Source organism: Rhea americana, unplaced genomic scaffold (assembly GCF_003343005.1).
Source record: "Rhea americana isolate MKP2758 unplaced genomic scaffold, rheAme1 scaffold_4, whole genome shotgun sequence".
Taxonomy (NCBI): Eukaryota; Metazoa; Chordata; class Aves; order Rheiformes; family Rheidae; genus Rhea; species Rhea americana.
This window is the reverse complement of record NW_028186534.1, coordinates 13,237,087-13,257,345: the sequence shown is the minus strand read 5'-3', so window position 1 is coordinate 13,257,345 and position 20,259 is coordinate 13,237,087. Positions and strand designations below refer to the sequence as shown.

General features: G+C 37.7%; 1 protein-coding gene across 2 annotated transcripts in view; it reads left to right on the top strand.

Annotated features, from left to right (window-relative positions):
- RTEL1 (regulator of telomere elongation helicase 1) overlaps positions 1-20,259 on the top strand; it is a 50,199-nt gene that overhangs the window by 25,236 nt on the left and 4,704 nt on the right. Inside the window, exons 21-34 of one of the 2 annotated variants that reach the window (XM_085314228.1) lie at positions 151-228; positions 2,207-2,350; positions 3,005-3,120; positions 3,842-3,965; positions 5,161-5,308; positions 6,932-7,095; positions 10,035-10,130; positions 11,670-11,880; positions 13,921-14,058; positions 14,782-14,895; positions 16,847-17,092; positions 18,696-18,899; positions 19,481-19,660; positions 20,119-20,222. In XM_085314228.1, the coding sequence (XP_085170354.1) occupies positions 151-228; positions 2,207-2,350; positions 3,005-3,120; positions 3,842-3,965; positions 5,161-5,308; positions 6,932-7,095; positions 10,035-10,130; positions 11,670-11,880; positions 13,921-14,058; positions 14,782-14,895; positions 16,847-17,092; positions 18,696-18,899; positions 19,481-19,660; positions 20,119-20,222 (2,067 nt within the window). The remainder of the gene's footprint in view (positions 1-150; positions 229-2,206; positions 2,351-3,004; positions 3,121-3,841; positions 3,966-5,160; positions 5,309-6,931; positions 7,096-10,034; positions 10,131-11,669; positions 11,881-13,920; positions 14,059-14,781; positions 14,896-16,846; positions 17,093-18,695; positions 18,900-19,480; positions 19,661-20,118; positions 20,223-20,259) is intronic. The other variant, XM_085314227.1, reaches the window with a different exon arrangement.

Sequence of the window (20,259 nt, the reverse complement as noted above, 5' to 3'; positions counted from 1 at the left end):
ATGCTCCAGTAAGGAAAATGATACTAAACCAAATGAGTCACACTTTGGATCTCAGTGTGTKAGTCGGATTTATCTAGTATAGGTTTCTATTTGTCTATGTAAAGAGGATAATTCCTCTGTTGCTCGTACTTAAACTAGTTTATCTTTTAGGTAATGGATGCATACTATGATAAAATTGTCTGTCCTAAGTCCAACGGAGCTGCTTTTTTGGCAGTATGTCGGGGGAAGGTAATGTAACAGAATTTATATCTTCTGAGGTAAATTATATAGATGATGGAAGAAAAGAGCTTTATTTTGGATTTGAGTAGTATATTTATGTTGTGTGACTCTTTATCTATAGAAAAAACAAGAGGAAGAGCGGTCCTGAAGCCTTTTCACATTCATGGCAATTATACAGGTCTTTCAAGGATATATCTTTGTGTTCCTTAAAGGGGCTGAGCTTCATGATGTTTTACATTTCTTATTGGCAGCTCATTCAGTTCATTGGATGAGGAAAACAATTTTGGAGGACACTTAAAAGAAACATCTGTGATCAAAGATGTTAGAACAACATTGCTGAAAACCAAAAATACTGCTTCATTTAAGAGAGATGGAATTTATATCAAGTTCAGATCCTCTGTGATATTTGTTGGCCTTTCATTTACATTTTCCAGTTTTTATAAATTGATCAGTTACCAGTGAAAGTATTTGTAAAGTCATAAATCACTTACAGCCTTTTTGCTGCTTRCTTCTACCTAGTGCCTGCCAACAGAAGCTTGAATCAACTGTTTTTTTGCAGCTCTAGTCCTAGTCTCCAAACCAGCTGTTGGATCAATTAAGGAATAATGTAGCTSTTGTTGGGTGGGACTCTCAGTGAGTATACCTGTCCTTCTGATAGTAATATATCAGCCTAGAAGGAACAGAGTGTCTGGAGAGACCATGCTTTGTAGCATCACACAGTTTTAAGGACAAACTGCTTAGATTAGTGGAGTCAAAGGGTGCATGACTGCAAACCTGGAAATATTTCAGAAGAGAAGCTGACAAAGGCATGTTATTGAAAGCTGCCTGAAACTTAGCTCCCTTCTCAGCTGTCCCTTCAAGATTCCGTCTCAAGTTGTCGCTCAGCCTTTAGGTTGACAGTAGGTTCTAGCAAGTTTTTCTGTTCCCCGAAAGAAACCTAGAGTGCCAGTCCTTTTTATAAAGAGAAGATTTTGTTTTAGTTGCCCTTACCCTTAAGCGTAGGGGATTTGGTAAATTAGACATGTATGTAGCTCTGGATTGCCTTTAAAAGTTCACAGGAATTCTTGTGTGTGTGTGTGTGTGTGTGTGTGTGTCTTTCATTTCTTTTGTCTAAGCTGGTTCTTCTCATGCTCTTATTAGCCTGAGGGACCTCCTTTTTCTGTGCCCAAGATAAAAATGTGCGTAACTAAAACCATATAACTGCTAGCTTCAGCTGAATGGGGAATAGCATCACATACATCCTGTGATTGTGCTCTTCCTTAGTGACAGTGCTGGTTTCAACAGGCCAGAGTTGGTCACTTACCTATCCATACCTGTCATACACTCCATCACAACTGTTTGTACAGCTGTGGTAAATGAGTTTGGAGAATTGATTCAGATGAGGAAATGAACCAGTTTTTTCTCCCATATTATTTTTCAGTCCATTCAATTCTCTGATCTTGTTCATTTCACAAACTGGTTCACCAGCACAGCATGGGACATGCTGCAGAGGCATGAGCAAGCGGTCAAAGGGAGTGAGAACTGCTTGAACTGATGTAAGCAGCACAACTGGTGAATATGACATTGTAGTCTGATGGTTTCTGAGCAGATTTTTGGTAGCTTTCCATTATTGCTTTGAAATGATTCTGTTAATTTTTGGAGTAAAAGGAGGTTTGCCACGTTCTTACTGCATCTTCTTGTTTGGAGTGTGRAAGGATTAAAGAGAGGTGTTAATTTAACACACCATTTCAGTGCAACTGTTACGCTCATCCAGCAATAAGACAAATACAGTAAAGGTGTTGCCTGAGGTATGTTTTGTCAGGGCCTCCTGGGGGGAAAATAAGTTTAAAGTCCTTGCATAAAAGCAAAAAATCTAGTTTAAACTTATATTTACAAACTACACTTGGCTAAGGATTTAATGTCATGGAGAAAAAAGGCCAAGAACTGTTAGCTCACTCAGATATGTCACTTCAGTTCCTGTTGATAAAGGAAAACACTGTCTCTTCAGGCCAGTGAAGGCTTGGACTTTGCAGACATGAATGGACGAGGAGTCATCATTACTGGGCTTCCATTTCCTCCTCGTATGGAGCCAAGAATTGTTTTAAAGATGCAGTTCCTGGATGAAATGAGAAGAAGTGGTGCAGGTGCACAGGTAATACTGGGCAACATTTCACTGACTCTTTTCTAATTTGTTTTGTCATCATTTCTCCCTCTTGTCTCAATGTGTTTTAGCTCTCCCAACCTTATGGAACCATGAATATCAGAACAGCCAGAGTGTAGTCACAAGTATAGTCACATTTCTCTGAAAGGTGAAGGATTTCAAACAATACAGGCTCAAAARATGTGTAATTAAAGTTTTGCAGTCTTTTATGTGCACGTTATTTATATATCTTTCTGAGGGACTTCGTTCACCCAGAAGGAGATTGGGCAGCAAGAATTGCCTGTGATAGTGCTTGCTTGTTCTTCCTCTTTAGTATTCTTCAGGCAAGAGAATGAATGGCATTTTAAATTGTTTATTATCCTACAGGGTAGCTATTAGGTATTTAATATGTTGAGCTAATCATAATACCAAGCCTGTCAGTATACTCTAAATAGCTCCTCAAACTGGATTTCAGTGCTCGAGTTTTCTGTGTTCTGTAAGTCAGGTGAGATATTCAAGTGAATCTGTTTAGCTTTCCTAGGCTTTTAGAGATTTGACAGTCAATCTTGTTAGATACATTTCTTAGCGATTTGAAAAGAAATATTTGCTACACAGAGAATACCTTTATCTGCTAAATAATACAGTTCTTTCTCCCACTTATTGTAGTATTTATCTGGGCGTGAGTGGTACAGTCAGCAAGCTTCCCGGGCTGTTAATCAGGCTATCGGCAGGGTCATCAGACATCGCCAAGACTATGGTGCCATCTTCCTATGTGACCAAAGGTGAAACTTTGACTCTAGAACACAAGCGTGTATCAACATCTTTTTATCCCAGCACGTGTATTTGTGTTTTGTATATAAATGAGCTACTGTGGAGAAAGTTACAGTTCAGAAGTAGCTAAATGATCTTATATAACATGTCAGATAACAAAAAACTACTTTTATACATTAGTATAATTATTACCTTCTGATCCCAAAATGTATTTTCTTGGAGCTGCAGAAGGATACTGATGGTATTTAATGCAAAATAACCTGCTTTGTTGAATTTATGCTTTTTTTTTCTTGTTGCAAATTATGTGATTGCTGTAACTTATGATTTTGCGATTCTCTATCTCATTTGAGAAGGCAGTCAACTAAACTGCAATTTGAGAGGAATAGAAGAAAGAGGAGGAAAGATTATGTTGCCAGAACCACTGAGAATTTGATAGCCCTCTATGCAGAGGCTTGACTGGGAACAGTAAACATAGCACAGCTCGGTACTAATTTTGGACACTTAAAGATTTTATGGGCGAAAGATATGAATTGGATGGTTTCACAGTACATAATATCAACAAAGCCCTTTTCTTCTAAGTGCAGGTATCACCTCAGCTGCAGTTACTGTGCAGGTTCAAACTTTTATTTTCTTACTATTCCTTTCTAGTCCTTTTGGATCCTAATTTATCATTTGTTTAATATACCTGGATATTTGGCAGGAAGAATTCTCTACTTGTCCAATCCTACACAGGTTCACAACTGGTGATGTAAGAGACAAGCTACCTTCATGGGTCCGCCCTTACGTGAAGATTTACGATAACTTCGGGCATGCAGTCAGAGGTGTCTCTCTGTTCTTCCGTGTTGCTCAAGAAGTTGTAAGTGTCTTCAAAAAATTTTCYTGATAGTGTTGGCAACTGACAACACTAAGCCATGAGGGAGAGATGGAGGAGTCTTGTCATTTTATTTGGAGTATCATGTTGCATTGGATCCCTTACGTGAAAGGAAGTTTGCTTCATCTTTCTTACTGTTCCAAGAATGAGTTGTGAGATGGGGCAGGCTATTTTGTCATGCTGCCCAACTATTTAAGTTAGATTAGAAAAAGAAATCTTCCTTTTCCAGCCTCTCCTGAAGAAACACTGCATTCATTGCATGATATAACAGTAGTGAAACTGATGTTAGCATCAAAAAACTTTCCTCTGTCACCTTCAGGGAGAAGGCATATGCATGGAGTAATCAGTCAAGCCCTCAATTTACATCTAATCTGACTGGTATAGAGAGTGAGATACACTATCGGCTAATATTACCACATCATCACTGGGTCATCTTTACTAAAATGATTTCTCTCTTCGCRTAAGAAGCGCTTTTTTCTCAGTAGTAGTTTGTATATTGTAGTGAAATAAAGCTAATAGTTTGGCAGTTCTTAGGTTAAAGTAATCATTATAAAAAAGACTTTCTAATTATCTGGAGAAAGGCAGAACAAGAACCAGAGGCTGGAAGCCAGACTCATATTAGAAATAATTCCAGATTTGCTAGATAGTGACTAACTATTAGGGCAAATTTCCYGGTGAATGGGGGATTCTTCTCATCAAAAATGAGTTATTAAAATTAGAGGAAACAATTCAACTTGGATGGCTTCCTTGAAAGATACTTTAGCCAAATCCAGATTATTCAACACAATAAGTTACAGATACATGAGACTGGATGATCTAATAATCTTTTCTGATTATAAATGGTAATTTCATGGTAAATAAGAACCACATTTTGATATTTTGCAGGGATAATGTCAGGAAGCAATTGTTCCTTAACAATGACTTGACTCTTTTTCTGTTACACAAACTGCTTTGTGCTGAGCCAGYGCACTACACTTCATCTGTCTATGTCAGTTTCTGATTATTTTACCTTGTTGTCAGAAACACATAAATCCAGAATGCTTAACAATCTTGCTGTCAACCTTATTTGGGAAAAATGGGATAGCTTCAGGTTGCTGCTGGGATTTTTGGTTGGAAAGGAAGGAGTTAATGGATAGAAGAGTAGCTTTTGCCTACTATAACATTTCTAAACTGTTTGCAGATGCCCCCACCCSTGCCCCTATGCCCTTCTGGCTCTGCTGCTGCCCTAAGTGATATGGCGCCATCTACTTCATCTGAGCAGATCCCATCTGTGAGAAAAGCCAAGAAAYTGGATGACCATGTTCCAAGTTTGAAGAGGAAAAGAGCAGGTAGGTTTGGGTCCTCATAGACATACTTTTGTTTTTTTTAGTGTTGTTTTATTTGTTCTAAACCWKGCMWGGTTTAGAACAGGTGGGGCAAGAAGCTGGAAACTGAAGTGGGGCAGAAAGCAAGGAAGGCTCARTGACTGACGTAAAAGTCTGATCAGAAGGGACATAGCTTGGCGTTAGGGAACTGGGGAACCACTTGGTTCCCCTTGGAACTGCTGATCAGAGAGACTGAGGCCTGAAAAGGTGCCCTGCAGAAAAGAGGGTGTTCAGTGAAATATCACAGATACTTTAAAAAAGTAAGAACTGTAAGTCTGTTTCTGACCAGCAGTACCTTTCATATGTCTATCTTGTTGTACAAATACTCTTACACAATGATCTGACTAAAAAAAAACGAAAAGAGAGCATTGACCTCAAAAGCAAACAGTATTTTAGAATTTATGGTTAGCTGATGCCAGAGTGAAGTATTTCTTACATCAGAATCTCTTGCAGAGTGTTCTACTCTGGATCGCACTCTTTCTGAACAGAACAATGACATTTATTTAAAACTGTGGTTCCAGAATAGTTGCAGTTGAGTGCGAGGATATGATTTCACATTACATTTAAGCCACTGACTGCAGGCTGTCGTTGAAAAGCGTGACCTTGGCAATGACCTTGTTCTCTCTAAATTCCCAACCATGCATTTATGCTCCTACCCTTGAGTTGAATCGGTCCATTGTGAAACTGCTGGGTGAGTCAGACCAGCTTGTTGAACCATTTACCCATCATATGCATGATTACTAGATTCATCTCAAAGGTGGGGTGTGGAATGTATGACTGGAGGTGGAGGGAAGAAGCTGCATTACCTTTTTATTATGGGTTTCCAGATGCACTACTTTAGCTGTAATATTAAACTGCACGCGCAATCATAACTTTTGGCTGAAGAATGTTTTGTACTGAATTTTTAACCTATAGCTTAATACACATTAATTCTTTTCAAAACAGTGACTTTCCATAGCAACTTTCTCTGTTTTAAGTCATTTCACAAGAAAGAGGAAATGTATTTTGAAGAGACTGCCTTTTTGAAGTACCAAACTGATACTCATTTAACGCTACTGACATTGCCAAGTTCTGATGTTTAAAACCAAGTGTACCTGGACCTTAAATAATGGGAATGTATATATTCTGGGGATATGAGGTGACAATGTCTTATAGGGGCTAGTATTGTGAGACTGTAGGCTTTAAAAGCTGTATATTGTGTCTCAAAAAAATAAATGAGCTTTCTGTGAAATATGATCAAAAAGCAGAGGAAATGCATAAAGCTACAGTAGTTAAACACAGACAACTGTTAGAGTAAGATTCCCCCTTGATCCCAAGTCATTTTGAAGTTAAATAAGAACTTCACTTTGGGAAAAGTTTGAGTGAAATCCTAAGTTAACTCTAGCCRCCAGATTGTGGTAGCAAATTCTTGAGCCATTTGGGGGGCAAATTAAGCTTACTAAGCCGTATAATACAGTTGTTCCTTAAGATGTGGGAGATGCGATAAGCCAACACCTACTTGTGGGTTGCTATATTTGGTCTTGAGGCAATGAAAAGTAACATAGAATGCAGGAGTTGCGTGTTGGTTTTTTGATCTGTATTATGCAGGGATATCAGCAAATAGAGATGTAGCATCCAGCCTATGCACAGAATATGAACAAGAGCTGGTCTGCCCTAGAAGGCAATGTGTTGGACTCTTGGATGCATTGGAGCATAATGAAAAGAGCCGTGAAGATGCAGAGGAAGAAGATGGCTTGCCAGGAGAGGAAAAGGTAATGAAAATGATCTAGCATAATACTTGTTTTAAAATAGAAACTGTAGGCTCTAAACCGAAATGAGTTCAGCGTTAACTTAGAGTTCAACCCCCTTTCAAGAAAAACCCATTATAATCAGCACTAGTAATTGCGTGTTATCATAACTGAGCTTAAACAAGGTTTCTTTGCTGCCTTTTACTGTATGACCAACATATACTCACTTGCATTGTGCTTCRTAACAGCTGATCATGTAGACTCTTGAAAGTTAACCATGTTCTCTAGAGCACAAAGACCTCTCAGTAAAGAARCTATAAGTATGCAATTCTTCCTGATTTGAATGTGTCAGCTATTGGTATGTGAACAAATACTACATTTTTTAAAAAAAGGAGGGAGGGGTGGGGTGTAGAACTGGCTGTGAATTAGTGATCTTATAATCTGAACCACAAGAGGTCTGCTATTGCATTAGAAATAATAACGCTCCTTCCATGCTGGTTTTCTTTTCTCTTGAATTGAATTTTCTAATACATCACTGACTGGGCTGTGTTCCTCTAGCTTTTCCAAAATCTCTTTGCAGTTAGTTGTTGAAGAAGTAGCTTCCTTACCTAACTGTCATCAGCAGAGGTGGTTAACTGCTGGCTTGCAGGTTAAGTTTGGCCAATGACTTGTTTTGTGGATTCCAGGAATGCCTAGAACAAGACAATCGCAGCATCCCTAAGCAGTTTGATTAGGGAAAAGATTCATAAGGGGAAGCACAGAAATGTTAGGAATATCTAGGGAATATTTAAAGGGGCCTAGGAGATAGAGATGTAGGGATGTGAGAATGCACAAGCTTGGAGTATCAGACAAGGACAGAGACTATTTAACTTGTGTAGTTGACCGAGAAATCAACTTTGTTGCTCACAGGCAGCCTCGCCATGCCATAGTACAGCTACCAGAATGTATTCCCTGAAAGGCCTGGTGTATTTCCTGGGTCTCACTAACTCTGCTACAGTGTCATGTCAACACAGCTATGCTGCTTTGGGGGCAGTTCAGCTTTTTTCAAGCCAGATAAATAGATGATCCTAATGGCTTGACAATGAGTCAGCTCATGTCCGCTTGCTGATGTGGCATTGCCACTCATCTGTGACTCTGAGGACTGTCTGGTCATCCTGCRCTGCACCTAAATTAGTGCCAGGGCTCTGGGGAGTGTAGTCTTGAGACACCCAGTGCCTCTGAGGGAGCTAGCTTTCATTCTGCAGTGATGAGATAATGTTAATAACTGATAGATTTTGGAATGATAATATGGTTAGTATGCTTTTGCATCTCTCCTCACCATCCATCACAGTATTTCTATTACCAGTTTTTCTTTTATCCAGGATATGCTGAAACCATGTTCCTTAAATATGGAATTTTAGATGCAGTCATTCTCACACAATTTGCTCAAAGTCCTAAGAATACAGGTAGTTGCTATCTCAAAAAAAAAAAAAAAACCCCACAAACAAACAACAAAAAAAAAAACCCTAAGTGCAAGAAATAGTCTCTGAATCCATTCGAAGAATGATTTGACCATTCTCCTTAATCAGTTTTCCTTGTAGGATATGCCTTGTGGAAGCACATCTTTCAGAAGCCTTCTGTCTTCTGGATTGTACTATTTAAGATGGCACCTTTACCTAACCAGGATTAGGAAGATGCCTCTGATTGATTTCCCAATCTGTGGCATGTACCGGTTTGATTTGCTGCTTGTATTCTGGTTCTTCATTCTGTTACATGATGTTTAAGTAAAACATTTTTAAATGCCCTAAATATTTGTACATATGCTGCTCAGACTTTTCTGGAATTCAGTGTCCTTGTCATATTAAGAGTTCACTGAGGGCTATGTTTGAGTATCAGCAACTGGCTCTACAAACCAGCAAATCTGAAGTCACTGGCTTGGACGTTTGATTTTTTTGGATGCCTGTTTCCATGTTTCTCCCTTTTTTATTTTTATTTTATTTATTTAACCATAGATCTGAAGCTTTATGATCTGAAGAGAAGTGCTGAATAGTCATAGTGGAATGTGAAGGATACCACTATATTTCACTGGTTCCTCTCACAAAGAAACAATGCTATTCACTAAATACTCTGATGGTCACATATTTGCCAAGAAATTATTTACTTCTTTGCTCTTGCCCAAGAAAATCACTTGACATACCTTCTTTCTCAAGAGGCGTGTAGAAACCAATTGGCAATATGGGGCTATCTCACAGCTTCATCTGTTACTCAGAGAGTTGTTTTTAATAGGGTTGATACTGGCTTGTGCTAATACTGGAGACTCTACTGTTAAGCAATTCCACTTCTTTGCTTATGCCAACTCACTTCTCTTTTGAGGCTTTTTATATACCCATATTCCCAGTCAGTGCAGTGCAAGTGCAATTCTTTCCTACTAGGAACAGGGGATGCTGAAGAGCTTGTCAAACCACAAATATTTCTACTGCTGTCCCATCTGCCCTGATATTTTCTGCAAGACTCCTTGGGCTTCGTTTCTCAGTACACAAAGRAATGCCCTGATGTGGGATTTCAGAAGAGAAGTACTTTAAGGCAGGAAAGTGAAGGGGCATGTGGGGAATCACTTGCACATATGCGTTCACACACACCTGGCCACCCTCAAGCAGTTAACTATTAGTCCAACTTTGCTTAATTGGGAGTCTGCACTCTAAAACCAACTTTGCCTTTTATTTTCTCTGTGTTGGAGTCTCATCTTGAATTGTCCAGTAAGTGATCACCTTTGAGAAGCAGGTACATGCTCCAGGCTCTGTTGCAATAGTTTTAACTTGATTTGTTTCAATCTGTTGAATTTTATCACAAACAGGATTAACAAACTTTATTACAGGAAATGACTAAATTAAATGGATAATAACTGAAAATCATTTTTGGTGGGGGATTTTTTTTTGTTTGTGTGTGATTTTTTTTTTTCTTTGTTTTAACCCCTGTCTTTCCAGGCACAACGTCTCTCAACACTGTCCCTTCAGTATGAGAAGAGGTTAACAGATGAACAGAAAGGAGGAAGGAAGAAAATAAAACTAGTCAGCAATGTGGTATGTGTTTCCAGGCTCATATGCCATCTCTTTGAGTATTTAAGCTGCAGAATATAATAATTTGAATTGCAAATTTCCAGGCAGACAGGTGACTGATGTGGACTGGTACTGATGCCAATATAATCATATCAACCCCCACAGCCATAAATACTCAATTCTGCACATCTGAAATCTGTTTCTGTCTTGCTGTTTCTTAAATATAGACATTATAGGCAGGGTTAGTAGATAAAAATAAATGTTCTCTGGCTGTAATGATCTTGAGCATTATCTCCTATTGCTCAGGTATGCTCAGGGGGGGGGCTGGTGGAGTTCTTTTTGATTGACTGTAGAGTCTCAGTTAGCACAGCTGACCAGTTGTATTTGGTAGGTGATCACATCATAACACTGTATGTGGGTGGTTGTTATGCATTATGTTTATACTTGCGTGTTATTGTTGTGTGCTGTTTCCAAAGATGATTCAGAAACCCCAGGTAGGTAATTAGTTGTGCAATTAGTCATGATAAATTGATGAGAATTCCCTGGGTGATGGTGTATGTCAGTAGTTGTCCAAGGTACTGTCCTAGCTGAGTACTATTCTCTCTGTCAAAGAAACCCCCAGGCGTATGACATCCTAAACTGATAAGGTAGAYACAGATCCTGAGACTAATAGTATCTAAGGTATGAGGAAGGGAGCTGGTGTATTGCAGAAAGTTGTGTTTGCTGGGGCTTGTTGCTACCTGATGTCATGATGAATCAGCCTAGTCCTTAAGGTTTACATTAAGTTTCATTTCTCTTAGCAAGCCTTCTCCTAGGAATAGAATTGTGAAATGAGACTTGGCTGCTTTCTATAGGAAACAGTCCTCTGAAGCACTGAGCACTGCTCAGTAGAGAAGGTAGTGAATAGCATYGCTCTTCTTCCTTGAGGGAATGAATGCTCACAGATGTTAGAGGGATTACTATTTTAAAAGCAGATAAAATAATAATCTGGGGAAATTAATAATAAAGTTGTGACTTGGGAAATTGSCCCAGTGGTACTGTTTTTGTCGTGAAGATGTATGACAGGTGTCCATTGGCTTCTACAGTGTGCAAGCACATTGCAGTGCACAGGCTCTTTTGTAAAAGARGACTTGTTTTGAATCTTTTCAACTCCCTGCTGCTTGTGATTATAGGAAAAAAAAATGTTTGAGTACTAGAAAGTAATCTAGCTTGCCTGTGTGTATAATGCCTTCAAGAAATGTCCTAGGGGAAACAAAATACTTAAAGGCCTTCCTTTCTTTGAATCTCCTGCTTTATATACCTATGAAGATTTTTTCTGTTTAGATAACTAAACATTTCCAGGACATAGGCCCCATTAGATTTGTTTCTTCTACGGCACTGAAGTTGTTTTGGTTTCTCTTTCCAGAAAATAACACATAGATGCATGCTTTTTTGGATGATTACTGTTATTGCATGGAACACACTAATGTGTTAACTGAAATCATTGCATTGTGTTATGTGCAATCCTGAAGTCTTAAGTACTTCAGTCATCCTATTTACTGAAAAGTCTTCCTGTCTTCTCAGCAAACAGATAAGATAGCAGACCTGACTGAGCCGAAGAAGGCCAGGGCTACATCATACATTGCAACAGTGAAGGAAACTCTAAGCCARGAAAACTATGATCTCTTCTCGAAGGCTCTTCAGCACTACAAGAAATCAGATGACTTCAATGCTATGTTATCTCAAATGAGCTCCCTTTTTATAGAGGATCAAAGCAAGCATATCTTGTTGCGAGGTATGGTGACTTCTCTGGTATCTGTGTAATCACATGGCCTTTGTCTTCTAAATAGACTTCAGGATTTCACAAGGAAGTGTTTTACCTTTGAAGTACAGATCAATCAGAATGATAATTATTAACGTTCATCAATKTGTAATCCCAGATCATAGAGTAAATGTGTTACTGGTTTAGTTATCATACCTTAGTTTGCATAATGATGGGCCTAAAATAAAGAGTAACTGCATTCCATGGAAACTTGTGTTATTTTATATTATATTATTAGTGTAGCTTATTCTCCGTGATTTAGGAGGTAAGATAAAGAGTATCGTTCTGAGGATTTAGATATGCATTCAGAAGAGTTCAGTGTGAAGACAGTAAGTGTACAGAATAGCTACGTCAATTTTTTTATTCAAATAATGATGAGTATAAAGCAAGTGAACTAAGACAAACAGGTAGTTTGCTGGTTTAGTTGTTATTTGCCTGCATTTTTAATGAGTGCATTGAGAGGAACTAGATTTCTACCTTGTTTTAGCAGTGTGTTTTCTCTCTGAATTTTTCTTTCCCTCTCAATTTTGTCAAATTGAGAATGATCAGCTTTAAAAAGAAGGGAGCTGGAGCTTAGCTGTTCGGTTAGTGAGAAAGTGAGATGGGAAGTCTGAAGAGTGGAGCCATTGCTGAAAGTCAAGCCCTATCAATATTTCTTTTCAGTAGGTGATGCTCCATGATAGTAGTGCATATATTACAATAGGAAAACRGAACAACTGCAAACCACATGAAAGAGTGAAGTCTTAATAGTCTTGGCAGCTTGTGCAAGATTAGTGYATCTTTTGAGGATGACCTTTGCTTGTTGCTTATGTTTTAAAAGTGAGGGTAGCCATATAAAACAGCTCACTTCTCTTTAAAATCTGTCGTTTTGATCCTCATAAGAATTAAAAGTGTATTATCTGATTTATTTGAACTCAGCTGCTAATACATTAGAAATAATTTCAGTTTGTGGAAATCTAGAAAAAAGGGGAGCCTGCTTGTGAAAGTCTAAGGGAATCATGCAAATTGTAAATTTTCTTGCTTTAACAAGTCTGACAAACTTTCCTGGATTTTCTTGGCATGTTTGTTTCTATGGTTTATTTTGGTTGGTAGGGTTTTTTTGTTTGTTTTTCAAATTATTTAAAACTTAAAACATCTGATTCTGGATCTGCTGTTTTCTTTTAGAGAAACTTCCTCATAAAAGCACAGTAAGATTTGAATATAAATTATTTTCTTGTCTTGTAATTAGCAAGTGAGCAGGAGAAGGCAGATAAGAGAATTTGAAACTCTTTACTGTGCATATGGGAGAAAGGATGGATTTTTCTGTGACTTCTTTCAAGTAAAATATAAAAAAGCAAAGCTGCTCTTCTTGTAAACTGTTTTAAGTTAAGGAATGAGAAGCTCTATATAAGTACTTAGTACTAATAGCAGCCATGATTTATTTCCCAATGTGTCTATCTTACTATGTAAATAAGAAAACTTTTGATAACCAAATTTAAGGTAATAGTTTAAGTCTGGTTTACAAAAGTGACAGGCACCTGAAGCCTAAAGTTCATTTGACTTGCAGTGAGATTTAGGCTAGTGAAGTAAGATCACCAGTTTACAGTGGAGTAAGATGAGCTGTAAGATAAACAGCATGTCAGTTGTTGTTCTTTGCTACCTGCCTAGATGAATACTCTTGATTCCCATAGTTTGTGAGGTAGCTTACCTTTTTTTTCCTTTTTTTTTTTTTTTTTTGCAAGTACTTGTTTCACTGAGAAGTAAAGCTACTTCATGTTTACATTACATTAAAAATTTACAATTATAACCTACAGCTATTGCTGGAAGCCTAAACTGTATCTAACTTGTGTGTAGCTTGTAAGTCTGATTATTGTATAAACTGCTAGATAATGAAATTTTGATTTCTAATTTATTTACTTGCACTTTTTTATTTTCATGTCCTCCAACCTACAAGCCTTGCCATCCACAGTTTCTGTGGAGCTTACCTGTCGTGGACTGATTTTCTTTATTTATTTCTCCTCTCTTTAATGAAAGAATTTTACCAATTTGTTCGACCTCAACATAAAAAGCAGTTTGATGAAGCATGTTGTAATCTGACTGGAGTAGGCTGTGGCTACAAACCGGAGCACAGCCTCCTGAGAGAACAGCGAGAGATACTGGCCAACAAAATAGGTAAGAAGCTTATTTCCAGCACTAAGCAGGCCGTTGTATCCTTTGGTGGACTTTATCCAGGCACAGAGCAAGACACATCTARTGCATAGAAATGGCATGGTAGAAAGCAATTTTAATTAAGCAAAATTGAACTAGGTAGCTCCAAAATACAAAGAAACACTGTATGTAAATCTCTGCCTGATCCTCCTGTTAACTTAGTGAGCTAAAGCCTCCATTATAATGTGTTCCTGTGGTGTTTGAGTGCTGTATGCATTGCAGATAATTATGTAGCACCCCTGATTCCCCTCTCTAATTAAAAGATTTTCTTTTTCAGTTAGTTAAATATACCTGCCTTCTCATATACATAGACAGATGCCTGAGCATTTGTTACTGCATAGTTAGTAAAGATGACATTTTATTTCAAAGGGATTTTTTACAGATCTATTTATATCTTSAATCTAGCCTGTAGATCTGAAAATATTTGTGTGTATTCCTCTGCCTTCCTTGCTATCCACATAATGCCACTAGAATTGTGAAAATAGGGTAATCATGTCATCGTAGAGATTGTGAAATCTTTTGAAACACTGTAACAGTAGATTATAAAAAAGCAGTGTCTTGGCTTATCCTCTCTTACCAGAGAAATGCATCTGCATCTCAAAGTATAGAGTGACACACTTTGAAAAGCATCATTCTGTCTTCATGCTTCCCTGAGTTCACTGTTAATGGTTTGATTTGATTTAACAGCAGGAAAACAGAGCCAGCAGAAAACAACATCCTCAAAGGACTCATGCACTCAGCTAAACCCCGAGCTCCACTTGAACAAGGGACATTTCCACTTAACAGGATTGAATAGTGCAGGTACACTTCATGTTAAATAAAAGCATAATTCCAAGTTTAATATACATTATGTTTTATTGTGTCACTTAATGTAAATTCTCCTGGTAGGAACCAATGTTTTGTGCATTCACATAGCGCAAGTGGTTCGCTCTCTGTGAGTGATTGATGCTAATTCAGAATTTTCAGCAATGATAGTACAAAATGAAATGTAAAATATTACTTAAATCAAGCTGGACATGAAAATACAACTGACTAAAGCTAGAAGTTTGCATTAGAGACTGACTTGGTATTCCTCTGTGAGGGCAAGAGTGAGTTGAGCACAAAGGTGGTGGCGTATGGCCAAGGTTTCATGGAAGAGAGCAATTTAGGGAAGATAATTCTAAGTAAAGTCAGTATAGTTCCAGATATGAAGAAGAAAACAGTCTGTTTTCAGTACTACGTATGATCCTCACACAGAAAAGCTGTTTTTTTTCAGAAACCTGGATTAGCAAGTATRTTTTCATAGTTGTACATAATTTCTGTGTGCATTCTCTAATCTCATACTGCCCAGTATTTACCTTTGAAAAATCAAAGGTCCAGTTCTGATTTGACTGCAGATCTTCCTGAGAACATATAGGACTTTTTTTCTATTTATTTCTCACAAAGAAACAAGTAAGTTCATTTGACTTTTAAWTCACATAAATAATTTCTTTAATTTTCTTGAGTGACTTATCTATGAGCAAGGATTACAGCAGTTTAGATAGACTTACCTTTCTTTAGGGAGTAAAGAATGGTCAAAAGCTAATCTTTTGAAAAAGCTGCCAGTGTTTCCTGGAAGTGTTTAAAATCTTTTCATACATGAAGCCATGCTATTTCTTTAGGTTTATTTTCCTTGTTTGTTCTGTATTTTAAGGACATTTGGATCAAACAGGATCTTAGGAAATTTTTGCTGAGATCCATGAGGCTGATTTTCACTGGAATCTGTCTCTAATTAAAATAGTTAAGAAAATAATAGCAAGAAATGTATGCATTGTTGTATGTGGCTCGTTCCCTTAGCAGAGTGTGCTCCTCTGATAGCATCAAAAAGCTATGTGGTATAAAATTCACACCACATTTCTCCCCTTTCTGAACATGGAACTGAGTGCATCCTTTCAAAGTAGTTCACTATCTGTGGTGAATAACAGAGGTCTAAACACTAACAGATGTGACTAGTTGATTTAAATTAATTTCCTGTAATATACTTCATCTATGTTTGCATTCTTTAATATGCAAACCAGAACTTTTTCCCTTAAGAAAAAGGGAAAAAAAAAAGAAAAAAGAAATCCGATCAGTCAGGGACTACCTTTCTGAACTGAAGTCCACTTGGAGGTTAGCAGGATGTTCTTAGTTGCTCCTACCTTCACTGTTTTTGTACTATTTTGACTACTATTTCAGATTAGTCTTTCTCATTTGACTTTCTTTTTTTCAGACAGGAAAACATAGTGCCTTTTCCCTTTTAGTGATAAGGGATGATTATCTACTCTTTAAATTCAATCTCACAGTTTACTTACCTGTGTGGCAGGCTGGCATAGTTGGTTAAGCCATCTGCTTATAATGCTTCTACTTCTTCGAAGTGCAGCATAAAACTTTATTCATTGCTGATCTCCAAGCACAAGTGGCTTTTGTGTAATCTTTTTCTCAATCTTCAGTGACCATCTGACACCTTTCTCTATTTATTAAAAAAAAAAAAAAAAAAGAAAAAAAAACAAAAAACGCAAAGATGCCAGAAGGGTTCCACAGAATTAATTTGTTCAGCTGCCATTGGCAGGAGCAGGTCTTGGCTCTGCCCAAGATCATGTCAGAGGGAGGGGAGGTATTTGTTTGTGCAAGCAATGTTGGCATTACTGCTTTGAAATAGTTCAGGAACCCCCTTCTCAATGAACAGAATTATGGATACAAAGAACTGACCTGTTTGTTCCTTTCTGAGGGCTGCTCATGTGTATTTGTTTCTTAGGGAAAAATTGCAGCCAAGCTCCAAGGAAAGATGCTGAAAAAGCTTCAAGCTCTAAGAGAGAAGATTGCCACCAGATCCTGAGGGCTACCTATCTCAAGGATGTGAAAAAGGCTTTGAACCAAAGCTCTTACAACCGTTTCTATGAAGCATTGTTAGCTTACAAGAAGACAGATAACTATGATACGATGGTATCGGTGATAGCAGCCCTCACCACTGAGAGGCCAGAAGACTTTCATCTCCTACAAAGTAAGGGACATTTTAAAATGCTTTTCATTTAGTTGAAAAGAAGATACTGGTGCTGTGATCTTTTGTGAGCAGAGAGTTCTCACTGGTTATTTGCAGTTGGTTTTAAAACTCTTCACTTTTTGGATAAACTTTTGGCATTGGCAAAATTTTTGTACCTCTCTCATCTTCTTGTTTAACAAACCAGATAGATGGAACTAGCTGGAGGAAAGCTGTAGTAAATGAATGTCGTCTGAGAGCAAAAAATTGCAAGGTTATAAGATGTTACTTCTGCATCTTCAGTTTAGGAATTGTTCATTTAAAAAATAAAAAAAATAAAAAAACAACAACTTAAAACTGAGGTCTTACCTCAGTTATTCCAGTCCTAACCTTCAGTCAAGCTAACCTCAGTCAAATAATTCCATTACCTTTACTTTTCCTCGGTTGCTGAAAGCAATTGCTCTTTAGAAAAGCCAGTAATGACTTTTGCACTGATTCAGTTTTCTGTTTTCTTGACCGTTGCTTGCTCTACTGCTGCTAAACTTTTTGGTCCCTTTCAGGTTTTGGTGAAAAGCAATGATACTTTTGTTTCACTACTCTTCTATAGAACTTTACACAGGAATAGTTATGGAACTGTGTCATGATTTGGTATCCTTATTATTCATATCAGTTGGAGATTTCTAAATGATTTTTGTTTTCTCAAAGAWACTTCTTTCATGGGTTTATTGACACAAGGATTTAGAAAGCTACAAGTAGTCAAAATTGGAGACTAGGTTTTGTTTTACTGTTTTAAGAAAGAAAGAATGGAGAAGACTTCATCCTGGACTTGATTGCCTTGATGTGGAAGCATCTCAACGTTACACTTGCTAGATAACATTTTAGTTCCACCTTGTCCCATGTCTTTGGTGTGAACTAATCTGAAGGAGAATATGCATGTAGCGCACACTGGGAAATGTTGACATGATTCCATCTATTGTCTGTAGGAAATAATGTTAAATATTCCATTGATCTAGAACAGATATTGTAGTCTCACCAAATTTTCAGAAAATAAATTTGTGGTGTGTATGCTAGTCACGTTAGTCTTGATACAGCGAAGAATGAGAGGAAAATGAACTGTGTGGCACTATGAGTCAAAATCTTCTCCTAAGCATTCTTTCTTCAAATGGAGACTTGGTATCTTTAGGAAGCAAATATTTTCACCTCAGACTTCACTGTGGAATTGTCCATGCTTGGCAATAAATCATACTGGGKATTTCTTAGAATTTCTGTGTATATATTGAATCCTCAACCAACCAGACAGCAATGAGAAACTTCTTTTGAGAAATTTTTTTCAGGTATTTTGTATACTTGATTTAGCTAGATAATTGTCTGTTGAAGTGCTGGATCAGATATTTATGGTTAGTTGTAGACAGTGGAAGAACTTCCAGAGAAGTTGACAGTTTTCAATACCAAATACTCATCTGCCTTCTGGCAAGGAAAGCTCCTTAAGTGTAAAATCAACAAAAACATCAAATGTTCTACCATGCTGAAGATGCTCTAAAGAATACAGCTGATGTTACTCAGCTTCCAAATCAACAAGTATCCTGTTGTCAGGCATTTATTTTCCTATGTATTTTCTTTTGGACAGGATTTTACATGTTTGTGCGTCCTCATCACAAAGAGCAGTTCAGACAGATGTGTAAAGATTTGACTGGGATGGTCTGCGGCGAGGGAGAGAAGAAAATGCAACACCGGGTGCAAGAGGAAGGGAACAGTGGCTCCAATTTGGAGAACTTGTGCACTAAAGCAGAAGACAGCAAAGCTCACATGAAAGTTCCCAGCCATGTACAAGGTTGAAAAAGGAACATTTCTCTGGAGTTTAAATTTTCACTAGTACTATGGGTAGGGTCTGAGAGCCTTAGTTGTGGGCTTGGACCTCCCTGCACTAGACTGTGTAAAGGAAGGTCAAAACAATTGGTCCTGTCCAAATAACATAAAAAATGTGTAAGATARAAGGCAATAGGTAGATAGAGATGGGGAAGTGCAAGTATATAGGAAGCAAATCAGTTATAGTGCAGTTTTCTTTAAAATGTGAAATCACTTATGACTGATGACAGATTTTGCACATAAGGGGCTGCAAGAGTGGATCAAGACCAACTATGTCTAGGAAGAATTTACCACAGAACTATTTCAATGTAAAAGTTCCGTTTCAATGATAATGTTATGTGTTAATAACAGAAACTTCTGTTACCAGTGTGGCTGAAGAAAATAGTTACTCTAACTGTGTGTATGGGAGTGTTTTATTGGTGGGTTTTATTTTTTAATATAGTGAAAATTCACTGGAACCTACTTTTAATCGCATTTTTCAAAGCGTCTGTGAATTATGTTCTTTGTTGCACTGTATTATATGGTGTTTTTTACGATCATGTGCAGCTGCTTCCAAGAGTGAGATGCCAGAGAAGATTCAAAGAAAGATTTCCTCCTTCTGCTTTAGCCAAGAAAGCAAACTTGAATTGCCAAAGACAGAAGTATCAAAAGGAACCGGTAACATGAGATCACCCACAAGCTCTGGAGCTGTGCCTATCTTTCCCCTACAGATGGAGCCAGAGTATGGTAGGTATAGCTGAGATTTCAAAGGCAAATCTCTCTAATTCTCAGGAATAGGATAAATTATAGAAAATGGAAAAATACGTTGCTATAATGATTAGCATTGTATGCTGAGTGGAATTTCTACCTTCTGCTAATTGCATTTACTTTATCAAAGTACTGCATTTTCTTTATCATGATGGTGCATTGGTTTCCTGAGAATTTAGAGAGATTTTTTTCTTGCCAGTTTCCTTGTAAGGCAAGGATGCAATCTCAATTTCTGAATGAGGATCTTAAACATTGAGCAAGATTGTGTGAAAGAAGTAGTGCAACTGAGACTTCTTAAAATTCACTGCATGCACTCTTGGTCATTTTCTGTAGTGCACTAGAAGCATATATGTGTGAGAAATTCAGATTGTTACCGGAATTTAGTCATTCTCCTCTCCCTCTCTCTCTTTCTTTCTCCCTCTCACTCACTGTTCTAGGAAGATTCCACTGCTCTAACTGCAAATCTGAGGATGATGTGCCTTTTAAATGTCCATTATGTGTCTTCACTTGCTGCAAAACATGTTGGGAGCAGCTCTTAAAGGTTATCTTGTTTATTGATTTCAGTTTTGCCTGAAACT